Below are 11,798 nucleotides of genomic sequence, written 5' to 3'. Positions count from 1 at the left end.
TCAACTGCCCTTTAAGGAAAATTGAGTCGGACGTGGCTATTAAGTGCATACATTAAAATGTTCTTGTGAAGGTAATTTCGTACGTGGCGACATCTCATTGGAACTGGTTCTACTAATACAAGAAAATAATAAGGAAAAGTATAGCGATTACCAAAGAGATGGCGCAAATGTACCAATTGCATACACAAAACCCAATTCCAGATACTGAATTATTGACGTACAATTGCTCTACAAATCCTACATGAAATTGCACATTTTCAACTGCCCTTTAAGGAAAATTGAGTCGGACGTGGCTATTAAGTGCATAAATTAAAATGTTCTTGTGAAGGTAATTTCGTACGTGGCGACATCTCAGTGGAACTTGTTCTACTATTACAAGAAAATAATAAGGAAAAGTATAGCGATTACCAAAGAGATGGCGCAAATGTACCAATTGCATGAATTGCATACACAAACCCAATTCCAGATACTGAATTATTGACGTACAATTGCTCTACAAATCCCACATGAAATTGCACATTTTCAACTGCCCTTTAAGGAAAATTGAGTCGGACGTGGCTATTAAGTGCTTAAATTAAAATGTTCTTGTGAAGGTATTTACGTACGTGGCAACATCTCATTGGAACTGGTTCAACTATTACAAGAAAATAATTAGGAAAAGTATAGGGATTACCAAAGAGATGGCGCAAATGTACCAATTGCATACACAAAAGACAATTCCAGATACTGGATCATTGAAGTACAATTGCTCTACAAATCCTACATGAAATTGTACATTTTCAACTGCCCTTTAAGGACAATTGAGTCGTACGTGGCTATTAAGTGCATAAATTAAAATGTTCTTTTAAATGTAGTTACGTACGTGGCTACATCTCATGGGAACTCGTTCAACTATTACAAGAAATTAATTTGGAAAAGTATAGGGATTACCAAAGAGATGGCGCAAATGTACCAATTGCATACACAAAAGACAATTCCAGATACTGGATCATTGAAGTACAATTGCTCTACAAATCCTACATGAAATTGCACATTTTCAACTGCCCTTTAAGGAAAATTGAGTCGGACGTGGCTATTAAGTGCATATATTAAAATGTTATTTTGAATGTAGTTTCGTACGTGGCGACATCTCATTGGAACTGGTTCAACTATTAAGAAAATAATAAGGAAAAGTATAGGGATTACCAAAAAGATGGCGCAAATGTACCAATTGCATACACAAAAGACAATTCCAAATACTGGATCATTGCAGTACAATTGCGCTACAAATCCTACATGAAATTGCACATTTTCAACTGCCCTTTAAGGAAAATTGAGTCGGACGTGGCTATTAAGTGCATAAATTAAAATGTTATTTTGAATGTAGTTTCGTACGTGGCGACATCTCATTGGAACTGGTTCAACTATTACAAGAAAATAATAAGGAAAAGTATAGGGATTACCAAAGAGATGGCGCAAATGTACCAATTGCATACACAAAAGACAATTCCAGATACTGGATCATTGAAGTACAATTGCTCTACAAATCCTACATGAAATTGCACATTTTCAACTGCCCTTTAAGGAAAATTGAGTCGGACGTGGCTATTAAGTGCATAAATTAAAATGTTCTTGTGAAGGTATTTACGTACGTGGCGACATCTCATTGGAACTGGTTCAACTATTACAAGAAAATAATAAGGAAAAGTATAGGGATTACCAAAGAGATGGCGCAAATGTACCAATTGCATACACAAAAGACAATTCCAGATACTGGATCATTGAAGTACAATTGCTCTACAAATCCTACATGAAATTGTACATTTTCAACTGCCCTTTAAGGAAAATTGAGTCGTACGTGGCTATTAAGTGCATAAATTAAAATGTTCTTTTAAATGTAGTTACGTACGTGGCTACATCTCATGGGAACTCGTTCAACTATTACAAGAAATTAATTTGGAAAAGTATAGGGATTACCAAAGAGATGGCGCAAATGTACCAATTGCATACACAAAAGACAATTCCAGATACTGGATCATTGAAGTACAATTGCTCTACAAATCCTACATGAAATTGCACATTTTCAACTGCCCTTTAAGGAAAATTGAGTCGGACGTGGCTATTAAGTGCATATATTAAAATGTTATTTTGAATGTAGTTTCGTACGTGGCGACATCTCATTGGAACTGGTTCAACTATTAAGAAAATAATAAGGAAAAGTATAGGGATTACCAAAAAGATGGCGCAAATGTACCAATTGCATACACAAAAGACAATTCCAAATACTGGATCATTGCAGTACAATTGCGCTACAAATCCTACATGAAATTGCACATTTTCAACTGCCCTTTAAGGAAAATTGAGTCGGACGTGGCTATTAAGTGCATAAATTAAAATGTTATTTTGAATGTAGTTTCGTACGTGGCGACATCTCATTGGAACTGGTTCAACTATTACAAGAAAATAATAAGGAAAAGTGTAGGGATTACCAAAGAGATGGCGCAAATGTACCAATTGCATACACAAAAGACAATTCCAGATACTGGATCATTGAAGTACAATTGCTCCACATATCCTACATGAAATTGCACATTTTTAATTGCCCTTTAAGGAAAATTGAGTCGGACGTGGCTATTATGTGCATAAATTAAAATGTTATTTTGAATGTAATTTCGTACGTGGCGACATCTCATTGGAAGATATTTTATTATCAGTTTTGGTTTTATTTATTTCTCATAGATGTCGCCACTGTCAAATGATATTTAGTAATTAGATTCAAAAAGAACCATTACACAAAGTTCCACTGCATTAATTTTGTTTGACGAGATATTTGCTACAATTTTTTTCCACAGGTCTCTTGGAGAGAGTGACAGACTAGAGATTAGAAGATATTTTCTTAATCAAAAAAATCAAACTAAAAGAATGTTTAATACAACACAAATAAATACATTCATAATTTCAATGCCCACTGAAATAAAGTGGTATTCAGTTACTTAAAAAAACCGCAGCTGCTGTAACTAGGTATCTTATGAAAAAATCCGTTACACAAGAATTGTGTAACCTCCTTACTATAATAAAACATAATTACTCAATAATAAAATAAATAAGAAGTGAACCTATTCCGATATATTCACAGTAACTTTCCTCTATAAATAACAGACAAGATGGAAGTCAATAATAAAAATGATCACTGGTTAATACAAATATCATCCACCTGCTACAATTAGCTAAAATGTGCACTAACTAAACCCTGGTTAATTTTCAATTACGGGAAATGTTTGTTCTACGTCTTCTTCAATATCCGATTCTGTTTTATCAACATTTGAAGGTTTTAAATACTCGTATTTATTACCTACCCTATCGGCGTATTTACATGCTTCAATTACATATTTATTAAAAACGTCCGGTTTATCTGCGTAAACGTGATGACCCGCAGAGGATATGATCTAGACATAAAATGTATAATTTATGTTTAATAATCGTCAATACATTACCTGTAGTTGAACGTATGAGCCAACTCGTTTACTTTTAATAATCTCACCGGCTGAATTATCCACCCATGATCTTGCGCCGTACAAGAGGGTTATGGGAATATTTTTATCCAGCTTGTCAATCCGTTGCACCATAGGATTTTTCGCCCAACCGAAACCAGAAGTCATACTGTGAAAAGCACTTTCCCCACTGTAACAAATAAGACCGAAACTCCCGATATGAGAATAAGTAACACAATTCAACTTACCTGGGCGTCTGGGAGTTACACTGATAAAGGTACTGCGTTATTAAACCACATTCTTCGACAACGGGGGTAAATTTTTTTGCAATATCTGGTCTTGCCTTGTCAATAATCCACTCTCCTGCACAACGTATATTTTAGAAACAAACTAAGATCGCACGAACAAATTTACCCCATGGTCCGGCCGCTCTAATAGCTGCAAGTGGATTAAAAGGCGACATCATGTAAGCGACGGCACGTACCCAAACAGGCAAAGGTCTGCGTTCCGAATCCGGAGGCTTCTCCGGAAAACCCCACGGATCGGCGAGTATTAAATGCTGGACGCGTTGCGGATGTGAGAGCGAGTAAGATGCTGCCAAAAAGCCGCCCATGCTGTGACCGAGCAGTATGAATTTGTCGAGGTTCATTTCGTGCCTCCATTCTTCTATCGACCGTACAAATTGTTGTTCCGCTTCCATTGCGTTTGTACTAAACGCCGGTCGAGAACTACGCCCAAATCCTAGAAAATGTACACTTGACAGTTAAATTACGGCGAGGGTGTATCCACTCTGGGAATAAGTTTATCTTGTTGGTGCATTATGAGTACAGCTTTACCAGAATGACTACCCCCTTGAATTACGCCTTCACCGAACCTATCATGTCTATCGCGTACACAGGCCGCGTCGCCGCAAACGCGTCCAAATTAAGACACCACAAAGCGACACCCGCTCCTAGACCGTGTAGCAAAACTATGGGAGTATTTTGATTGTCTGCGTTTAGCGAAATGGTCCATATTTTGTCAGCTGCACCGATTGTCGGTCCAATGTCAACGTACCATCCTCGATAGGCGGTTTTAAGATCTTCAATTTAAATGATAAATTGTGTATGAGAGCAAGTACTACTCACATGACAGTATTTTCTTCTCCACGGCACGCAGCATACTCTCCGAAAATTTATTCCATGAACACCAGCTTGGAATAATCCAGCTAAACAGAAATGTTTATTATTCAAATTTTAAGGTTATGTTTGTTACATAATGCAAATTAAAATGAAGCGCAATTTTCCTTTATACCTTAAAATGTAGATGAAAATTCTAACAAACAATACAAAGAACTGTGTATAAAGAGATACAAAGAAGTTGAACATTTAAATCGTTTACTTTTTAAGAATTAATGTTGCAAAGGTTATGTTAAACAATTTCTATTTTTCTAATTACCCATTCCAAATTACCTGGTTTTTTTCTCGTCAATTACACTTGTTGTTGACATTAGGTGATTTAAACTACGCGATGGAAGCAAGTGTAACAATTTCGATATGCGTATGATTCACGTTTGGAATTTGTACTTGAAATGGTGTATTCATTGTATTTAATTACTTCTAGACGCATTCTCATATTACTTCAACGCCTAAAGCCAAAATTGCCCTAAAAAAAAGGCGTTTATTACTATCTTTTTAAAAATCAATTAAAAATACCTAATTTTCATCACGGCGCCAAAATTTACTTTGAATTTAAAAATACTGCAGGTGAAGTGGCCCAATCGCGCAACCAGGCAGTGGCGTAGTCATGTATATAGGATGCGTCAAATATCTTAAAACCAAGATATCTCGGTCGAAACAGAGATTGTAATGTCATGTCATGAGATTGACAGTATATGATGACAATAACATTGTTAATATCGTTCTTATAACACTACAGAATTTGCCGACAAGGATAAAAAACTGTTATATGTGCGTGTGGCGCAGTTCAGTTAAAGCTGAATGGTTCGAATTCGAGTTAGGGCATGAATATTTGTAAATGTATAGTGGGTTGGGTTGGTAGAGCAGCCTTGGCTGAAACCCCGCCCACTCAAAAATAAGGGCAAAATAAAATAAATAAATAAATACAATTAAAAAACTGTGCATCGTAAAGTGTGTGCGCCTACGCGGTTCCTGTTATCATTACGTACAACAAAGATAATACCGTACAAATGTAGATCATATATGCATAGATATATGGGTGCTTAAATGACCCAAGTATCGATGTGCATCACGAATCTGTGTGTAAAGTTAAGCCTCCGTCAGCTTACCTGCAATTGCCCTGTCTCGCACAGTCGGAAGTGAACTTCTTGAAAGACCTGTCTGCAGGGTAACTGACGGTTTGGATACCGCTCGCTCGTCGCAGCTCGTGCGTTACCATTTGCCAATCCGTACATGAAGTGCATGTCCGCGTATTCCGTGTTAGTAAAACGTGCCATAGTGTTTATTCACTTGATACGCGTCGTTGCAGACGGGATTTCGTGGGTTTAAACAAAATTCTGATCAAGTGTCAGCCACACATCGCCGCCTGAGATCGCTCCGTGTGCACCGCCGGCCGGTTGGGTTGCCTACCTACAGGCGCGAAATTCCAGAAGGTAAATTTGGCTCTGGCACCCTTATTTTAGATTTCCGACCCCAAGTGTCCTATATCAAAATACTCCCCTACGCACCACCTACACGCTCCCAAACGGTGGCAGGTACTATAGGAATCACCCTGTATGTTAGCACAGATTTAATGACCGGACGCTATATCTATGGAATATATATGATCTAAAAATATCACTTTTGCCTTTATCGTTGAAATGACAGGTCTGATTTTTGCGAAAGAGGGTGATTTTTGAAGTGGAAAATTTGCAGTCATCACGCTAAAATTGTTTAAATTATTTATCGCGCGAATGAAAGGAGTGTAATCCTCATTCATATAATACCTCTTTGTTAATACGCCCCATTTGATCATGCCATGTTTTAAAAAATTAATTACCGATCTTTGTTTTACCTTAATCGCAATCCGAAACCCATTTACGAATGGGGCACGTAAGTTGGAATTAGATCTGATTCTGACATTGTAGTTTTTGGATATATTTTTCTTTGTACGTTGTGCTGGTGCCCGAGTATTCACAAAGAATGTATTCTTGTTTTATTTTTAGTTTATATTCTTATTTACTTTTTGACGTGACTTATGCACGCCCGGCGCCCAAAATTATATGAGCTTTGTCAAGCCTCGGTGAACGTTTCACTAGACAACCCATTTCCCTTTCCCTTATCGTGGTTCGCTGCATACTACCAGTAAATTTTACGAATCGTGTGAATTTTGGTATCAGTAGACTACTTTTATTGAATAAAATTGATTTTGTCCTCCTTCACAATTCATCTATAAGTATATTGTAGTTTGTCTGTCTGTCTGTCTTGTCTGTCCTTGCAGCGGTTGATTTTGCTATTCGGACTGTTCTTGATTGATCAAATGTACAGTTTGGCTATCAGTGGCGTAACTAGGTAGGTGCCAAAGGTGCCGCGGCATCGCGCTCTGAATAGGGGAGGGCGCGCCGGAGGCGCTGAAGCACCGAGGGCAATAAGTCGGGATGGGCATCGCGGTGTGTCGTATAGGCCAGTCATAAAAGACAAGAACGGCGGTTAAATTCTAATAGTTTGCTAAAGACGAATACAGGGTGCAGTGAAATATAATTAAAACTAAATTTACGGTCCTTTAGGATGAACGGAACATCCAAGGGATTTCAGCGCAATTTTGTGTGGCAGATCAGTACTTTTATTAGCCAGTTGTGACTCCACAATCAATAAGACCTTGTCAGGGGGCTACCACATTCCCTTTGTCGGTACCCACTTCTGACGCCCCCACAGACGCGGAGGTATACAAAGTTTGAATCAAAACACTTGTACCACGCTATGATAAGCGCCTCAATATGTTGAAAAATAGCCCAAGAGTGTAGCTTCAAAATGTACTTATATAATAAAGTCTTAATTTTTTATTTCAAAACGTCTGTTACTTTCTGGATGGCCCTTGTAGAACAAAGTTACAGCGGTAGGAAAAGGCTGCAGATTTAAGCTAATATAATAATACTTTATTTGTGATATATACAATAGTCTGTATTAGTGTGGCCAGAATTTGCACCCTTATTCTAAGACGCAATCATTTCTACGACTTGTACCCTATGTCATAGCTAAATTTGACGCGAGAATTGAGAACATTATAAATGTATTTTTATTCTTCATTGAGTGAAAGACTTCGTTATTCAAGGCATTTTTCTAAAATTTAAGTAGTGCAGTGCTTTTAAAATTTCGTGTAAGTTTCTCTCAAAAATGTACAGTGTTTTATTAATTAGAGCTCAATGGTAAGTGAGAAAGGCGCGCAAATATGGTAGGGCGCCAAAACCAGATCAGGGACCGCTTCGAAAAATACCTAGTTACGTCACTGTTGGCTATTATAAATTCGCTAAACAATTTATTAACAAAAAAAAACAAATTATGGACCACCAATAACACACTATTTTATAAGTGTAATTGCTGAAGTAGTACAAGATACGTTACTATAGCTCCACTGACCTAAAAGACGCAACTCATAATTATCTATAAATTAAAAACATAGGTACGTTTACCCCATATAATAAAGGATAATCAATCTCAAACCAATCCAGAGCACTAAATTGAGCATTTTGATGAAACAGCGACAGACAGATTCTTTTCTAAAAAAAAAACACCCTTTAGCAATGTATCATCAGAAACCGTATCTTACATTTTCAATTTTTGGCTGTTGGCGAAGAAGAGTTCTTAAATAAAAAATTCTAAAATTATAACAGTGCAATTTGGTAGAGCTGCACAGTATTACAATGTAGAAAAGTGTAAAGTAATGGTAAACTGTCGCAATTAAATTTCCGAAAATCATTCCATCTTCTTCAACTTGATCTTTCATAATGTCGTTCAGAAATCTGTACAAATCGATCATCATCCATATAAAGAATGCCACAATCGTCCACAGAATTAGTAATCCATACAAATTGTTGACCTCAACAGTAATTTTATACAAAGCTTGATATCTCCCAATAATGTTATTGGCTAAATCGCTTCCGTTTAGAGTGTCACGATTAAGCTGAATAAACCTTCTTCTTAGGACAGTCACTAAATTGGCGAAGTGATACACTGCTGAGAAAGTAAGCATGTCGGGTAAGACAAATAAAATTCCAAACTCCAGCACAAGATATACATTATTACTTTCATATGCTACCGTTCCACATGTCAACATGAGGTATGCCAAAAGTAATAGCACCTCAATCCACTCTTGCAGTTGGAGATTTTCTCCTTTAAACCGAACGAGTATACTCACGTATTTACGTTTGTACACAACACTCCAAAGCATAATGTATACCGTCAAGGCGATTAACACCACGTTTCCCACGAGGAATGCTATTTTATCCAAAGTTTTCATGTACAATACCTCAGTTACATAAAAATTTCCTACTACAAAAACAACGCTGTATATTACCGCTCGTAGAATGTAAAATGCATAATTTTTGAAAATGGTTGGAGTATCTTCCAAATCCGCAAAAGCAGTACATAATATTAATGAAACGTAGCGATGAGGTCTTTGAATAAACATTTTCGGTGCTTTACTGATCGAACAGAATGTTATACAATAGACTTTAAGCAATTACTTTTCAAATATTTACATTAAAACGTCCATTATCACAATTAGAAGATTATGGATACGTGAGCAGGAATTTATTCTGATAAAGCGCGATGACTATACAAAAATAAAAATATAGGTATTACCTTTATATTATTTTATCAAGTATTTATTTATGCATTCAAGAAAATCAATGTGATTTTATTAGCAATTTATTTCCGTGAAGAGAGTACCACATACCGTTCCGATTCTGTATATGTTGCGCTCTTATCTCGTGCCTGCCGACGGACGGTCCGTAATCAATACGAGAAGGGGGGTCTCTAATTCACTTTTCTTCCGCTTCTATCTTAAATTCTAAAATGAACAAATCTATATCTGCTAAACGTCTAAAATGACGCAAGCAAAGTAATGGAAAAAATGTACCTTTTAATTACGCCAATTGAAGCAAAAGTCGCGCTGACCTCCAAGCGGATGGAAATTTTCAACGTCTCGCGTATAATTTCCGAAGATCGGCTTTCGTGAAGATTTTTGCGTGGTGATTTTAAATCCTGAGATATCTGCACTGTTTCTACTCGATCTCGGCTGGATATCACTTCACGCTGACCGGTGCAAAATAAACGCATGCTGTTTAAAGAAAAGGCGCTGGCGGATGAAAATAAATTGCCAAGCTTCTTTTATAGATTCCCAAAATGGGAACATGCATTTCGTCGAAGTACCTTATGGAATTCGTTCTTTTTCAATACACTTCTTCTTACGTACACGTGCCCTTTTAATGCAGCCCTCGCGATTAAGGATTATTCGCTATTTAAAACACAAATTTGCATTCGAAGTCTGTCTGCGAATGAATATCAATATATAATCCCGCGCACTTAATGAATGAATCATATTGTACTCACATATCAATGCATTTGAGCAAAATTAATCTTTCATACATTTATACACTGTCGAATCATTTTCGGTAATTTATACGAGGTTCATGGCTAAAAAATCTATTACCTAAATATTATTTTTTAATCGAAGTGGTAAATTATGGGCTAAAATCGTTCATTACCTTTTATTTATTATATATTTATTAATTAAATATAATTTATATATATTCTGCAGAGGTACCTCTAAAAAGCATTATGCGGGTCACCCTGTAATTGGGCGCAAGCCTGTTGAGGGCCCAGAACAAGAGAGGGATAATAAAAAAGTCCCAGCCATTTACACAGTTGATGCATGTAAGGGTTTCCGATTTACAGTTCGCTAGGCAATGTTTTTTTACACACCGTGGTCACGTGTCCCCATTCTTGGGGCAACTAGTTGTCAAGTGCCCAAAAGTGTAACATCTGAAACACCTCCTAACGTGGGCGTGGTCCTCTACTCTTATTCTCACAAAGTCCAGATTAACGTACCCGCTTTTTTAAATATTTTTAGAGTCCCTGGGATTCACCTCTATTACCCAGACTTCGAGTTGGGGATTGCGACACGGCCTTTTACCGGCTATTTTGGCCCCATCCTCAAATACTCAGTCATTTTGAGTCAGGAGGGTTTCTACAAGCATATTACCATTGTAATCGGCGTCAACTCCTGTCAGTATTAGACGCGGATTTAATGAGCCCAACTGTCTAGTGGAATATTGCTCCGGCTGTCTGTTCACAGAGCTAGAGAGGAAGTGTTTTAACCATCACCTAAGTTTGAGATGGAAAACCTGGCTCTTATTGATTTTTTAAATTATTATTAAAGGGTAGAGTTTCGGCCGTTTTACCAACCCATCCACTACATACTTACAAAAATTCTTTGCCCAAATCTGTATTTTAAACCATTGATCCTCCTGGTTGTAGCCCAGCATCCACTTCACTACGCCAAGTTTATTAATGTACAGTGTGTTCTATTTTGGTTGAGACTGCAGTGTATCTTGGCTGTTTTTAATAATAATAATTTATTGACCAACAGAACGCATCCATTTACAGGTCAACTTATATATATAGAACATATTGTGCATTAAATAACAAAAGAAAATTGAGAAAAAAAGATGTGAATTTTCAAAAAAAAAAACAGATAATAACTGCCCCTGATTTTTACATTAAAAGATAGACAAATTATAAAAACTGTAAAACTAAGAAATACTATAAATAATATACCTATCAATCTAATTGAAAAGTTTTAGCAAAAAAAAAGATAAAGTGATAGATGATAGAGACTTGCGGTTTTCGCGACCCTGTGCCACTTTTTTGAGAAAGTTTTAATACCACTAACAGAATTAATTTAGCAGGGTGAAAACGAAAAGTTTGACTTTTTGGGGTGTTATCCATATCTTACTATTCATGTAAAAAAAAGGTAAAAACGGTTTATTTTAGATATTTTTATCTAGAATCCAGTGGCGTAGTTAATAGAAATGTTAAACCACCACTTCTTAACTATGGCCGACGTTAGTATTTTTTAAATAGGCATAACACCCTATGTATCTTATCGCTAATTGCATTCGTTTTTCTGATTACATTGATGTATCACAACCTATATTTTTAGCGCATTTTTGAAAAAAATACGCTATTATATTCGTCATTGCTGGCAGGCCGGCTGTCCGCGTTAGATCTCCACAACTACAATAGCTAGAGACTTCAAATTTTCACTAAAAGCTTTCTGCTATAGTGTAGATGTGCAGGCACTAGTCTATTTTGAGTTAGATTACTTGTG

General features: G+C 36.7%; 2 protein-coding genes and 1 long non-coding RNA gene across 8 annotated transcripts; all 3 read right to left on the bottom strand.

Moving 5' to 3' along the window:
* Nucleotides 1-753: 753 nt before the first annotated feature.
* Nucleotides 754-2,549, bottom strand: LOC116167479. Its single transcript, XR_004144546.1, has 3 exons — nt 2,504-2,549; nt 1,735-1,917; nt 754-891 (listed from the first exon to the last, which is right to left on the bottom strand). It is a non-coding gene; the product is annotated as an uncharacterized LOC116167479 (long non-coding RNA).
* A 541-nt stretch (nt 2,550-3,090) lies between these two features.
* Nucleotides 3,091-5,229, bottom strand: LOC116167477 (1-acylglycerol-3-phosphate O-acyltransferase ABHD5-like). 3 transcript variants are annotated; one of them, XM_031482856.1, is made up of 8 exons: nt 5,165-5,229; nt 4,922-5,114; nt 4,598-4,677; nt 4,345-4,551; nt 3,885-4,211; nt 3,719-3,833; nt 3,474-3,660; nt 3,091-3,425 (listed from the first exon to the last, which is right to left on the bottom strand). In XM_031482856.1, the coding sequence occupies exons 2-8, from the start codon at nt 4,957-4,959 to the stop codon at nt 3,234-3,236; spliced, it is 1,146 nt and encodes a 381-aa protein (XP_031338716.1). In that variant the 5' UTR covers nt 4,960-5,114; nt 5,165-5,229; the 3' UTR covers nt 3,091-3,233. The 3 variants fall into 3 exon arrangements, with proteins under 3 accessions (XP_031338716.1, XP_031338717.1, XP_031338714.1); XM_031482857.1 differs by lacking the exons at nt 4,922-5,114; nt 5,165-5,229 and adding an exon at nt 4,764-4,882 and having other exon boundaries at nt 3,091-3,286; nt 3,336-3,425; XM_031482854.1 differs by lacking the exons at nt 4,922-5,114; nt 5,165-5,229 and adding an exon at nt 4,764-4,880.
* Nucleotides 5,230-7,489: 2,260 nt separating this feature from the next.
* Nucleotides 7,490-11,223, bottom strand: LOC116167478. Of its 4 annotated transcripts, none has more exons than XM_031482859.1 (4): nt 9,546-11,223; nt 8,235-9,476; nt 8,098-8,184; nt 7,490-8,044 (listed from the first exon to the last, which is right to left on the bottom strand). In XM_031482859.1, exons 2-4 carry the CDS (start codon nt 9,093-9,095, stop codon nt 7,991-7,993), a joined length of 1,002 nt encoding a protein of 333 aa, XP_031338719.1. In that variant the 5' UTR covers nt 9,096-9,476; nt 9,546-11,223; the 3' UTR covers nt 7,490-7,990. The 4 variants fall into 4 exon arrangements, with proteins under 4 accessions (XP_031338719.1, XP_031338720.1, XP_031338721.1 ...); XM_031482860.1 differs by having other exon boundaries at nt 8,235-10,462; nt 10,517-11,223; XM_031482861.1 differs by having other exon boundaries at nt 8,235-10,655; nt 10,893-11,223.
* Nucleotides 11,224-11,798: the final 575 nt, after the last annotated feature.

Source organism: Photinus pyralis, unplaced genomic scaffold (genome assembly GCF_008802855.1).
Source record: "Photinus pyralis isolate 1611_PpyrPB1 unplaced genomic scaffold, Ppyr1.3 Ppyr1.4_LG3b, whole genome shotgun sequence".
Classification (NCBI taxonomy): domain Eukaryota; kingdom Metazoa; phylum Arthropoda; class Insecta; order Coleoptera; family Lampyridae; genus Photinus; species Photinus pyralis.
This window is presented reverse-complemented; position numbering and strand designations above follow the sequence as displayed.

Excerpts from the sequence above, each read along its gene's own strand:
- LOC116167477 (XM_031482854.1), bottom strand. The coding sequence starts at position 4,837 with ATGTTCAACTTCTTTGTATCTCTTTATACACAGTTCTTTGTATTGTTT. Across the intron at positions 4,678-4,763 it reads ATTTTCATCTACATTTTAAG|CTGGATTATTCCAAGCTGGT; the intron begins GTATAAAGGAAA and ends ATTTCTGTTTAG. Across the intron at positions 4,552-4,597 it reads GGAGAAGAAAATACTGTCAT|ATCTTAAAACCGCCTATCGA; the intron begins GTGAGTAGTACT and ends TTTAAATTGAAG.
- LOC116167478 (XM_031482858.1), bottom strand. The coding sequence starts at position 9,095 with ATGTTTATTCAAAGACCTCATCGCTACGTTTCATTAATATTATGTACT. Across the intron at positions 8,185-8,234 it reads AACAGCCAAAAATTGAAAAT|AAAAGAATCTGTCTGTCGCT; the intron begins GTAAGATACGGT and ends TTTTTTTTTTAG. Across the intron at positions 8,045-8,097 it reads ATTATCCTTTATTATATGGG|GTCAGTGGAGCTATAGTAAC; the intron begins GTAAACGTACCT and ends TGCGTCTTTTAG.